Raw genomic sequence first — 13061 nt, 5'->3', positions numbered from 1 at the left:
TCGGTACATTTCAAAGCTCTCAAAATTCTGATTTCCAGCTGAATTATGTGACTGGGGAGCAGTTGCAGCTGTTTCGTGGACATAAAATTTTCAGGGCACTGTAGTAACCTAGGAGCAGGAAATCTCTGGCCACTGTACCACAGGAATGTGACGATCCTTGCAAATAAGCACTGTCGGGCTTAGACAGGCAAATCAAAGACACAAAAAGCATGAGAAACATTGCACCTCGCACCTTAACCAAGTGTCGGAGTCCATTAAACATAAATTTTCTTTAAATCGCAATAATGGTTTAAATGCTAAAGATGACAAAGAGATCCAAGTTCTTAGTCTTCATTCCTTTAACAGAAGCAGCTGAAACAACCAGAACCAGACAAGAAATGTCACTGTCCTCAGGTCTGGACAAGTTCTTGCAATGACAGAATTTGTCCACTAGGGTGAGCTTCCAACTCAAGAAAGGACGAGAGTTCTCCTCAACTCACCATCAAACTTGATCAAAACACATCTCTCACAGTGACAACAAGCACGAAAGTCAGACAATTGAAAACTGATTCTCATCTTCGATCAGTTGGATTAATTCTAAACTAGAAAACAAAGTGACAGAACAACAAGCTTAGAAGTCAGACTTTTACACCACATACCTTTGAAGTTTCTGCAGGTCTGTCGTATCAACCTCTGGTTCGTTACTCCCTTCAGGTGAAAGAGGGGGTGGTACAGATGGAAGAGGAGGAACGATTGGCTCTTCAGAGTCACTTGATAACGAAACACTGGAAAATGCAAAACGTGACAAGATTTGAAGTGTTCCATAAGATAAAGTAAAATGACAGAACAGGTTTTATTACCAATAGCTGCTGAACTGCACAGTAACATCGTAATTTAGATACGATAGGCACAATCACCTCAACAAGATCAAATAACTTCAATTTTGACATGTCTTTTCACATGTTTTCACATGTCAAAGTATTTGCATTATGCAAAAGTGAAGAAATATATTGATTCACTCCCTTACCCAGTGCACACTGGGATAGCCCCACCTACATGTCAATCACAGAATCACAGAATCCCTACAGTGCAGAAGGAGGCCATTCGGCCCGTCGAGTCTGCACCGACCACAATCCCACCCAGGCCCTACCCCCACATATTTACCCGCTAATCCCTCTAACCTACGCATCTCAGGACTCTAAGGGGCAATTTTTAACCTGGCCAATCAACCTAACCCACACATCTTTGGACTGTGGGAGGAAACCGGAGCACCCGGAGAAAACCCACGCAGACACGAGGAGAATGTGCAAACTCCACACAGACAGTGACCCGAGCCGGGAATCGAACCCGGGACCCTGGAGCTGTGAAGCAGCAGTGCTAACCACTGTGCTACTGTGCCGTCAATCTCAAAGCAGTTTGCTTCTCTTTTCATTTTATTCCAATCTAAATAGATTTTTTGAATGCCGGAAACTAGTAAAAATGACACTGGATCTTAAAATATAACCCTCAAAATTAGTAGAGGTGCCTTCCTGAAATATAGCCATTAGGCAACTTTCTATTGAATGTTGGATTTCTTAAAAGACCCAAAACATAAAAATTACCTGCAAGAAATTAAGTTGAGAAGTGACTATTTGTAAAGAACGTAGGGCTGGAACTCAGCGGATACAATCTGTGTAACCCTTAAGCAAAGACCCCATCATAGCTTGTGGAATCAGTGAGCGGCCACTCAATAGCAAGTGAACAAATCTGAGCTGGTTTCTGATTTTCGGTGGAAACTGATGTTGTTTTCACTGTGCCCTCACAAGACACAAGGATAAGCAGAATAGAAAAACTGGCCTGGATCTTCCAATTAAACAGCAGTACGTGTCGAGATCAGGATGGAAGTGGTATTGGGGGTTCCTGGGAGCCCAGCTTCTGAACCCAGAACACCAGAAATGACTCCATGGCACACCTAAGTGCATTAACATGGACTGTTTGGCCAAAACGTACACCGATTTCTACATGGATAATTTTGGAGCTGGTCCTAGCAGACTAAAGCCTGCTGATCAGTGCAGCTCCAAGTAAATCAGGTGAACCCAGGGCACCCCTGACACTGCTCACCACCCCCAACCCCCTCCTGCTGCGCTCTCACACAACGCTCAACCCACCTCAGAACAGTTCACCCTACTCCCCACCCCGGCTCACCATCCGGAATTCTTGGCTCCTTGGTCCGACCAATGTCAGAGCAGAACCGGGAGACCGGGAATTAGCAGTGTGAGGGGGGAGGCTCAGCATTGTCAGGGGGTGCAGGAGGGGGTGAGTATTTTCAGGGTGTGGGGGCAGTGAGCAGTGTTTGGGGGGGGAGGTGGGGTAAGCAGTCTCATTGAGGAGATTAAGCGCTGCTGCAAAGTGTGGAATGGTGATGAGGGGGTTGAGCGCTGAGGGAGATTCTGAGCAGAGTCAGGAGTGTTGGTTTGTGGGGGAAAGCTTGAAAACAGGGAGAGGGTTCATCGGAAAGCAATAATCGGGGATGGGGCTGGGGGTTGTTGAGCAGTGTCAGGAGAAGGCCGAGCATGGCTGGGAATACAAAGGCAGGGTGGGGTGGGGAGTGAATATTTTCATGGTTGCAGGGTGTCGGGAACAGTGTTAAGAAGTCTGGCAGTGGTCGTTGGGGGTGGGGGAAGGAGGGGAGGTGAGCAGCGCCAGGGAGGAAGCAGGGCAGAATCAGGGTGCAGGGGGAGAGGAGGGCGGGCGGTTATGAGCAGTGCCGGGCATCGTGAGCAGTGCTGGGTGTCGTGAGCAACAGGAGGCTGGAAAGTATTGGGAATGTGGGCTTGGGTGGGAGAAACCTAAAAGCAGACCGGTCAATTTAAAAACATCATCGGGGTGCATGGGATGGATGAGCAGTGTTGTGGGTTTTGACAAATGTGTGTGGTGAGGTTGAGCAGTGTTGGTGGTGCAGGTTTGGGGGTGGGGCCTTGTTAACAAAGACGGGTCCAGAACAGTGAGATTGAATGAACTGAAAACATATCTCAAGGGGCCTGCACTCAGTTCAAGATAACAAGGGGACGTCACTTCACTACAGTGGCGCTGCACCACTGGGCTTCCTGACCAACTTCGTTGCTGGATCAACCTGCAGCCAGGACATGCAGGACCCGGGGCTTCAGAGCAGAGGTCAGGTTGCAGTTTGAAACAGGACCAGTTACGTGTGCTCCTGTTCTGCTGCTGACCAGAAGTCCATGGCCAATAATTTAATGCATTCAGATGGTGACAACTAAGGTGAACTTAAATGAACGTTGTAGACTTGTGAAGAAGAAACCTTCCAGTTTGGCATTCTTATTGCCCTTGTAGATACCTCGTAGATTATCAAATTCACTCCATCAAAAATTCTGCTAAATCTCAAAATGCCAAATAATCTACCTCTTCAACCTGTTGCCTGACCATCATGGATCCCATAGTGCCACTGTTCCCAGCTCTTGAATTCTACTGAAAATTTTGTGTTCCAATAATATAAACAAATATGGGGATAAATTTCTAGCGTGAAATTTTAGGCACAAAGCATTTCCCGGCAGAGTGCAAAGAAAATCAAATAGGAATGATCACATAGACATGCAATCCTCCCTTTAACCTCTTGATGCATAACACACAAACAATAAAAGGCTACGATTTAGCCCCATGGTCTTGTTAAAATAGAACACATCAGCACCACGTCACATTAGAACAGTGACTAAACTCTTCAAAAATACATCTTTGGCTGTGAAACATGGACGTTCAGTGATCTTGTGAAGCTCTGTGCAAATGCCAATCTTTCTTCTTCTTTCAAACATACCTCACAAGCTCTTTCTGTTGCTCTGTTGCATCAACGGTCGGCTTATCTGTATTGTCATATTGCAGAGTTGGAAGTGGAAGAGGTAGAGGAAAAGCTGGAACTGGCTCTTCGCAATCGGAAGGCACAGAAACACTGGAAAATAAGGAACATAATCAATGACATTCCCAAAACATATTCTGAACCCATATTATGTTGTAGATTTAATTTAAAGAGGTGTTTCCGTTTAAGAAAACATCAATGACTGACAGCTAAAATATCAGTGCACATTTGGAAATTTGCACCAATACTTCCCACTTTTTTTAAATTCACATAACTTAAAATCAAACTTGGTTGTTATCATTTTTGTAAAATTCAAAGCTTTATACAGGATGATAATGTTGCTTTGATGCAAACTGATGGTGCATTCTACAACCAGTATTCTCACGTGTATGGAAGCTGACTACCAAATGACCATTTTTATTCTGTCTTCTTCTTGTGGAGCCGAGAGGAACAGGAGTGCCCCTCCAAGCTCCACATTAAGTTCATGGGCCGTGATTCAAACTTCTCCCTCCAAGAATTCCCACTTCACTTCCCATCTCAGCCAGCAAGCAAGCCAAACAATCTATGTTTTTCCCAGGAGCAGCAACCTACCTCTGAGGCCGTGGCTGTTGTCAGGCACTAACCAGCAACAAACAAATGACCCTGGCAGACTAAATTTATGTGGTTCTTCGGTTTCAGTCTAATGCTTAAACTGTTGATCGTTCTTTAGCGGAAAAGGAAGTACGGACCCTATTACAGAAACCACCCACATTTAAGGTTGGACAAAGAGCACAAACCATTTTCCATTACTGTCAGTTATAGAGTCGCAGATTACAGTGTATTCAGGCAGAAACAAGTCCTCAGTGAGGACTTCCCACATCATTCAAACACAATTACTTTATTATACTTAAATTTCCTCTAAAGGAGTCAGGTGACAGTTCGCACAATAGGAAACATGTTGGCTGAGTGGTTTGCACTTTGTTAAGGTGCAATTACTTGGTATATCTGATCCCCTTGAAACGAAACAGGATTTACTGAAGCACCAAAGTTTGGTTTCAAATGTGAAATGGTCAAGTTCCATTATATTTACAGGAATCTCATTACATTTAATCGGCTGAGCAAACAAAGATATTGAAAATAACGTCCTTCCTATCAATCACCCAGAATGTACAGTGAGCAAATTGAGTTAGCATCGATGCACCCAACATATATATGATAGGAGCTGGAGCGATCATAATTTGTAGTAAGTATTCTACAATTGGCTGCAGAGTCACAGGACTCCATACAATCCATGTGGCGCCTACCTGCATCTCAGTAAGGAAAAGTGTTTAAGGGGACTACGTTTGACAGGAACGCAATCTCATTTAACACACAATTAGTAAGACCAAATTAACCCCTAATATGAATTTATCTAACTCCCTGAACTACAGTCCATTAATAACTGTATACAGACCAGCATCATAGATTGCAAAATTCTGCAATACTCATTAAAATAACATACAAATGTTTCACAAGTGTAATTGATGCAAGTTATAGGGCAATAAAGAGTTTCAGGGAGAACTATTTAAAGGACCAAGCTGAGGATAGAAACTCGAGGACATATTTCTCCAGATTTTATATTTGTAACATTTTATTTGTCCTTAAAATATCTTCTTTTTCGGGATATTTCATCAAAGTATTTAACTCTAACAAAACAAAACAAGCATCTGGCCAGTGTGACTGCACAACCAGTTCAACTAACCAAACAGGCTTGACAAGAGCCTTGTTTCTTCTTTAAATATAACAATCATTCTGTGATAACCGAGTCAAATTAACTGGGAGTAACACTCTTTAGTTAGGATTGTTGATAAAATTATTCCAGACCCACTTTGCTTCATATCTAAAACAATTTATTTTAAATCCACACAAGCCTGACTCGCAATCTAAAATTCTGCTCTAACCTTATGAACAAGTAATTTTCTCAAATTCCCACAGTGACCAGCACATAAGAAATCATCAACGTGCATCATGAAAGCACTTGAAATTTTTCCTTCATAATACCAACAGGACCAAATTAAATGCCAAAATGAATCTAGCTCCCTGTGGGTCTGTTCATTCACCAAGAAATTCTATTTTTTTATTCATTTTACCGGATGTGGGTGTCACTGGCTGGGGCATCCCGCACTGCCCTCCATTTCAGAAGACATTTAAGAGTCAACCACATTACTGAGAGTCTGGAGTCACATGTAGGCCAGACCAGCTAAGGACAGCAGTTTTCCTTCCTTAAAGGACATTAGTGATCCAGATGGGTTTTTATGACGATGGTGTCATGGTCATCATCAGAATTTTAATTCCAGATTTTTATTGAACTCAAATCGCACCATCTCCTTTCGTGGCATTTGAACCCAGGTCTCCAGATCTTGCTTTGGGTCTCTGGATTATTAGTCCAGTGATAACACCACTGTGCCACTGCCTCTTCCTTTATCCTGGAAGAATCATTTCATAGAACATAGAACAGTACAGCACAGAACAGGCCCTTCGGCCCACGATGTTGTGCCGAGCTTTATCTGAAACCAAGGTCAAGCTATCCCACTCCCTATCATCCTGGTGTGCTCCATGTGCCTATCCAATAACCGCTTAAATGTTCCTAAAGTGTCTGACTCCACTATCACTGCAGGCTAACTATAAAGACAAACATTAAATAATCTGCTCAACTAATCCAGCAAGCAGAGCTTCAGCCTGCTCTTCTATATATCTGACCACATGGGTCCCCAATTAAAGCCCACCGCTTAAATAAAATGAAACACCCAATTAATATTCATAATTGGAGCCAAATCTTCATAATGCATAAATTAAGACCCTACATTTTTCCCAGATCTCCATATTTTTAAGCACCCCACTATATCGTTCCTATTAAGAGTTCCGTAGGTAATATCTATTAAAGTCTTTGCTGATACTTAATTCTACCCATTGTGTATCCACTGCTTGTATCACCCTTACTGCTGTAATTGTATTTTCTTAAATCAATATTGCTGCTCCATTGTATAGTCTTTTCTGAAGATCCCACAGCTGAAATGTATAGCTTCTAACCCTGCCCAACTTGTAACCAGATCTTGGCGATGGCTGTGACATTGAATTCCTTAAGCTGAATTTGCGCTCCTGACTCACTTATTTCTTGTGATACATGTATTCATGTACAGTATTCTTATTTGGCTAACTATCCCCCCTCACCATTCACTGTGTGTTTGGCTGGCCTTTTTGACTTATAACACCCTAATTAGTTTCAGTTTTTTGCCATCAGTCTCTTTACTCCTTCTGCAAGACCATGCTGCCTCTCTGGTTAGGTGCAGACTAACCCATCTGTACAAGCTTGTCTCACCTCAAAAGTGATTGCAGTGCCCAGAAATCTGAAGTTCCCCCATCGACACTATCCATCCACACTTGTTGACAATCCTAATCTTGCACTTACTGACCCAATACATTGCACTCAGTGTTATCCAAAAAAAACTACGCTGGTGATTCTACTCCTTAATCTACAAATTTAACCAATTCAAATCCATTTGTAAATCCTTAAACCTATTCATCTCTATTTAGGGCAGCATGGTGGCACAGTGGTCATCATAGAATCCCTACAGTGCAGAAGGAGACCATTCGGCCCATCGAGCCTGCACCGACAACAATCCCACCCAGACCTTATCCCCGTACCCCAGGTATTTACCCTGCTAATCCCCCCAACCTACACATCTTGGGACACTAAGGGGTAATTTTTAGCATGGCCAATCAACCTAACCTGCACTTCTTTGGACTGTGGGAGGAGACCAGAGCACCCGGAGAAAACCCACGCAGATGCGGGGAGAATGTGCAAACTCCACACAGACAGTGACCCAAGGCCAGAATTTAACCCGAGTCCCTGTGAGGCAGCAGTGCTAACCACTGTGCCACTATGCTGCCCCATGGTTATCATTGCTGCCTCACAGTGCCAGGGACGTGGGTTCAATTCCAGCCTCGGGCGACTGTGCGGAGGTTGCACATTCTTCCCTTGCTTGCATGGCTTTCCTCTGGGAGCTCCAATTTCTTCCAAAAGTCCAAAGATGTGCGGGTTAGGTTGATTGGCCATACTAAATTGACCATGAGTATCAGGGGGATTAGCGAGGTAAATAGGTGGGGTTAGGGAGATAGGGCCTGGGTGGGATTGTTGTTGGTGCAGAATTGAAGGGCTGAATGGTCAATCAAGCTAACCTGCATATCTTTGGACTGTGGAAGGAAACAAACTAACCACGGTGCCATTGCGCCGCCCCTTGCTGATACTTCAAAGGGTCACATTGGCCCACAGCTGGATCAAAAAAAAGCATCTTTTCAGCAGATAGAAGTCCTTAACTGGCTGCTGACACACGACATTCTGGTCTCTGACACATTGCCAAGCCAGAATTTTCCGGTCGCACCCGCCCTGAGGCCAGAAATCCCCACCCAAGGTCAACGGACCTTTAAATGGTCCGTCAAAGTTTGCGTCCCACCCGTGATGATTCCCACAGCCAGCTGGAGCTGGACTGGAAAATTCACCCACCCCAGTGTTTATCATATGCCAGATGTGTTAATATATTGACCTCACAACATTGAGCAATGTCAAACCATTGGCTAAGGAACAATGGCCCCAGCTGTTCTGCACCACTGCTGCAATACGGATGTTGCAGTCTCTACTTAAAGGAAGAGAATAAGTGGAAATATTGATTTATTAAAAGTATAACCTTGCCATCATTGGACCTAGAAACAAATAACTTTCGATACAAGTCTTGTGATACCTCTGAATACATACCAACAAAACAAAATTCAACTAAATCAGAATGACACTTAAAGTTCAAGTTTATTTATTAGTGTCATAAGTAGGCTTATATTAACACGGCAATGAAGTTACTGTGAAAATCCGCTAGTCACCACACTCTGGCGCCTGTACACTGCAGGAGAATTTAGCATGGCCGATACACCTAACCAGCACGTCTTTCGGACTGTGGGGGAAAACCGGAGCACCCAGAGGAAACCCACACAGACACAGGGAGAACGTGCAGACTCCACACAGACAGTGACCCAAGCCGGGATTCGAACCCGGGTGCCTGGCGCTGTGAGGCAGCAGTGCTAACCACTGTGCCACTCCTAGTGAATGACATTAACAGAGTTAAAAAATACATTGCCACACTGAGAAATCAAGAACAAAGTTAAGGATTCTACACAATTCCAAGAAGTCATTGCAATGTTTTTTTTATCAAATCCACTTGAGAATCAACCTCAACAGAATGTGCATCACGGTTTAAAATAGGAGGGTGAGGTCAGAGGCATCACGAGACAGTGTGACTGCTCGTCAAAAGGTAAATACATTTATGACTGAATAAAACATACTGAAATATGGTAAAAATGCAAGAACAGAAAGAAGTCTCAACACCAGGTTAAAGTCCAACAGGTTATTTGGTATCACAAGCTTTCAGAGTGCTGCTCCTTCATGAGGTGACTCAGCTGATGAAGGGGCAGCCCTCCGAAAGCTCGTGATACCAAATAAACCTGTTGGACTTTAACCTGGCGCTGTGAGACTTCTTACTGTGCCCACCCCAGTCCAACGCCAGCATCTCCACATCATGGCTGCAAGAACAGAGACAGCGAGAAATAAATAAAGTATCAGCTTCATAAAAGGCTGAATGCCGCAGAATAAACCTTTGTATAAATTTGCAATACCTTACTGAAACATGTTCCACATCAACAGCATCTGTCCCACTGCACGGAGGTGGAGAAGGAGAAGAAGGAATTGACTCTGCAATGTCACCGTACACAGTATTACTGGAAAAAAATGATCAAACATGAGTCAAGTATGGCACAGACACGAAAGCAGATCCAATACTTTGCTCATCGATTTGAACTAGCTCATAGTGTCATCAATAAAAAAAAGCAGAACAATGTCCTTCCAATGATCTGAATTGTTTTACGTTATAAAACCTGTAATAGATGAAAGTCCTGCGCAGCGTGCCAATTGTCTAGTGCGCGTTGCCAGCTGAGAAGATTTATAAAATTGTCCCACTGGTGCACTGAGAAGCTGAGTAGAAGAAGCTATTGTACTTTCATTTCTCTCCAGCTAGATAGATGGAACCCATACATCTTTCATCTGCTAAGTGTCATCAATGAAGTGAGTTTCATCATCAAGAGTTCAATTTCCAGGGCCACTTATTAAACTGTGGGGATGGAGAGCTTAGAGAACAGCAGTGTTACACAGCTTTGGAATAGGCTGTACTTTAAGCTGCAGTTGAGGTGAATCTTTAGCTTCCCCCTAAGGTGCTGCAGCACTACTCTGACTGCATTGCCTGAGGGGACCTGGTACCAGATAGGCAAAGGGTGATGCTCCACCTGATAGGACTGTTAGCACTCGCAGAGAGAAAAGAGATCAGAACAAATGTACTCTGTAAATCCCTCATAATCTTCAGGCACCTGATAAGATTTGCTTCCATCTGATATCGTCACAATGAAAGCTTGAATGTTGAAGGCTGAAAAGAACAGTATCTCGAATCATTGCAAATCAAGTCTTGCTGTTCCCTGTGCAGTGAATTGTGAATGTATATCTGAATGTGATCATTTTCTGGCCAGGTTTTTTTTTAAATTGAAAATAAAAAGATTACCCTGTGTCACAGAATCATGCGTCACATATGGGCAAATGATCCCCATCTACTAGCAGTTCATACTTTTTATCGGTTTAAAATACACTAATCCTCACTCAATAATAAAGCAGTTGATGAGAAGTTTTCACCACATACTATAGCTCTTTTAGAAGAAGTGCTGTATCGAACAATGGCTCATCTATTCCATTTGACCGCAGGGGCAAAGATAAGGTTACAGATGGAAGAATAGGGTCGACTTCCTCTGCACAATCACAAGACGCAGGAATGCTGAAAAATTAAATAGAATCGTCAATAACACATCTCAAAACACGCTTTAACTTCCTAAAACCCTGCTGGTAACAATTTACAACGGCACCATATATTATTTAACACCACAATCAAATGCAGTTAAAATCTTAAAAGGTGCCATTAAAATGACTGACAAATGACTTGACAAAAATTTGCAAACAAGAGTGTTCCAATGGTAAGATGGTGCCTTTACAAGCCTGGTGGATGCTAAAAGGTACCCGCAGCCCTAAGCAGATTTAACATACCTGTGCAGGTGAGTCAACTTGTTATTTAAATATTAAATTGCAGGTGGGCCCATGTTGTAATCTGTTTTATTTAAAATTGTTATTGAGGATTAATGTCGATTTGCATCAACAACTTTCCTTATCCAATTCCCTTTAACTCTTAAACTAGTGGGCATAGGTTTAAGGTGAGAGGGGAAAGATTTAAAAGGGACCTGAGGGACAACTTTTTCACAGCGTGTATGGAATGAGCTGCCAGAGCAGGTGATAGAGGTGGGTACGATTGCAACAATTAAAACACATTTGGACAGATACATGGATGGGAAAGGTTTAGAGGGATATGGACCAAATGCAGGCAAATGGGACTAGTTCAGTTTAGGAAACCTGGTCGGCATGGATGAGTTGGGCCAAATGGCCTATTTCTGAGCTGTATATCTCTATGACTCTACTCCGAGAGGTGAATATTTGACACACTTGATTCCTCAGTCACTGGCAGCGACTGATGTCTCAACCAAACATCCCTTCTTCATCTAGGAATGAAGATGGTGAATTTCAGCAGCTGATTCAGGTCTGAAAGCCAACTCCACTCTGCTAGATTTAGTTTTCATCTGACACCCATCCTCATACAGGAGCACAATGTCACTTTCCCTTCCTGGACTGGATTTCACAACCTCTATCGGAATTCTGATGGAATGAAAATCAAAATGGGACATCGTCATTTCCAGGAAGAAATACAAGCAAAAACTATGGCAAGAATTTTCCTTTTGTTATTCAGAGGCCCTGAGGTTAAACAATTGCTCTCCCAGTTTGGATCTATTAGGACCCAGTACTGGAATCAACCCAGACCCATCTGCTCCTAGGTTACTGACTACATTGGTGGTTTACCAGTGAACCATCAGTGATGCTAGATTAGGAATCTGTCTGGTTGCACAAGTTTCATACAGGAAATGCCATTTTAAAAACATAACAAAAAAATCCCAAACTATACAGTGTAAAGTTTTATAAGCACACACAACAGCAGTCTGGCAGAGGCAATAGCCTTGTGGTATTATCACTAGACTATTAATCCAGAAACTCAGCTCTGGGGACCAGGGTTTGAATCCCAGCACAGCAGGTGGTGGAATTTGAATTCAGTAAAAAGTATCTGGAATTAAGAATCTACTGACGACCATGAAACCATTGTCGATTGTCAGAAAAACCCATCTGGGTCACTAATGCCCTTTAGGGAAGGAAATCTGCCATCCTTACCTGGTCTGGCCTACATGTGACTCCAGAACCACAACAATATGGTTGTTTTTAAATGCTCTCTGAAATGGTCTAGTAAGCCACTCAGTTCAAGGGCAATTAGGGATGGGCAACAAATGCTGGCCAGCCAGTGACACCCACATCGCATGAAAGAATAAAGAAAAGTGAAGAGATGTGGCATATCAGCAGTAGTCATTATAATAATTATCATTACAGATGATGTTGCTGGCTTGTAGGTCCTCACGAGTAAAGTTATTTTAGAACAAACTAGAAGACCATTGAAGATTTTATTGCTTCATAACCACAAATTAAATAAAAACAAACAACGCTAGAAAAACTCAGCAGATCTGGCAGCATCTGTGGAGAGAGAAACAGTCTTAGCATTTTGACACTAAGATGACTTCTGCAGAACTGCAAGCCACAAATGAAGCTATTCTATGTTGTGTCATTAACTATGCTTGATACAAATCAATTACAAGTCACAAACACACTTGACTCAGTTTATTTCACAAAACGTTTTTCACACAGAGGGTGGTGGGCAAGTGGAATCGGCTGCCGTCAGTGGTGGTGGAGGCAAACTCAATAGGGTCTTTTAAGAGACTCCTGGATGAGTACATGGGACTTAATAGGATGGAGGGTTATAGGTAGGCCTAAAAGGTAGAGATATGTTCGGCACAACTTGTGGGGCCGAAGGGCCTGTTTTGTGCTGTAGTTTTCTATGTTTCTGTTTCTAAAATGAATGGATCTCCTGAATTTTATTTTATTTATTTTTACATCTAGCTAATCCAGCCTGTGCACTCTCCTTCCCCCATGCATTCTCATCTGGTTGTCTTTGCAACTTGTGTGCGTTTCCAGTGGAGATGTTCAATG

The 13061-nt window shown here is 42.9% G+C and overlaps 1 protein-coding gene across 12 annotated transcripts in view; it reads right to left on the bottom strand.

Moving 5' to 3' along the window:
- LOC144500442 (uncharacterized) overlaps positions 1-13061 on the bottom strand; it is a 256651-nt gene that overhangs the window by 119825 nt on the left and 123765 nt on the right. For all 12 annotated transcript variants that reach the window (XR_013498975.1, XM_078223362.1, XM_078223364.1 and 9 more), the window contains 4 exons: positions 10573-10704; positions 9506-9607; positions 3788-3919; positions 639-764 (listed from right to left, as the gene is read on the bottom strand). Coding sequence is in view for 11 of the 12 variants with exons in the window: in XM_078223362.1 (XP_078079488.1) it covers positions 639-764; positions 3788-3919; positions 9506-9607; positions 10573-10704 (492 nt within the window). In the remaining variant the exon portion in view is untranslated. The remainder of the gene's footprint in view (positions 1-638; positions 765-3787; positions 3920-9505; positions 9608-10572; positions 10705-13061) is intronic.

The sequence above is a fragment of the Mustelus asterias genome, chromosome 11 (assembly GCF_964213995.1).
Source record: "Mustelus asterias chromosome 11, sMusAst1.hap1.1, whole genome shotgun sequence".
NCBI classification, from domain to species: domain Eukaryota; kingdom Metazoa; phylum Chordata; class Chondrichthyes; order Carcharhiniformes; family Triakidae; genus Mustelus; species Mustelus asterias.
The sequence above is the reverse complement of the archived record's forward strand: the minus strand, read 5'-3'. Positions and strand labels throughout refer to the sequence as shown.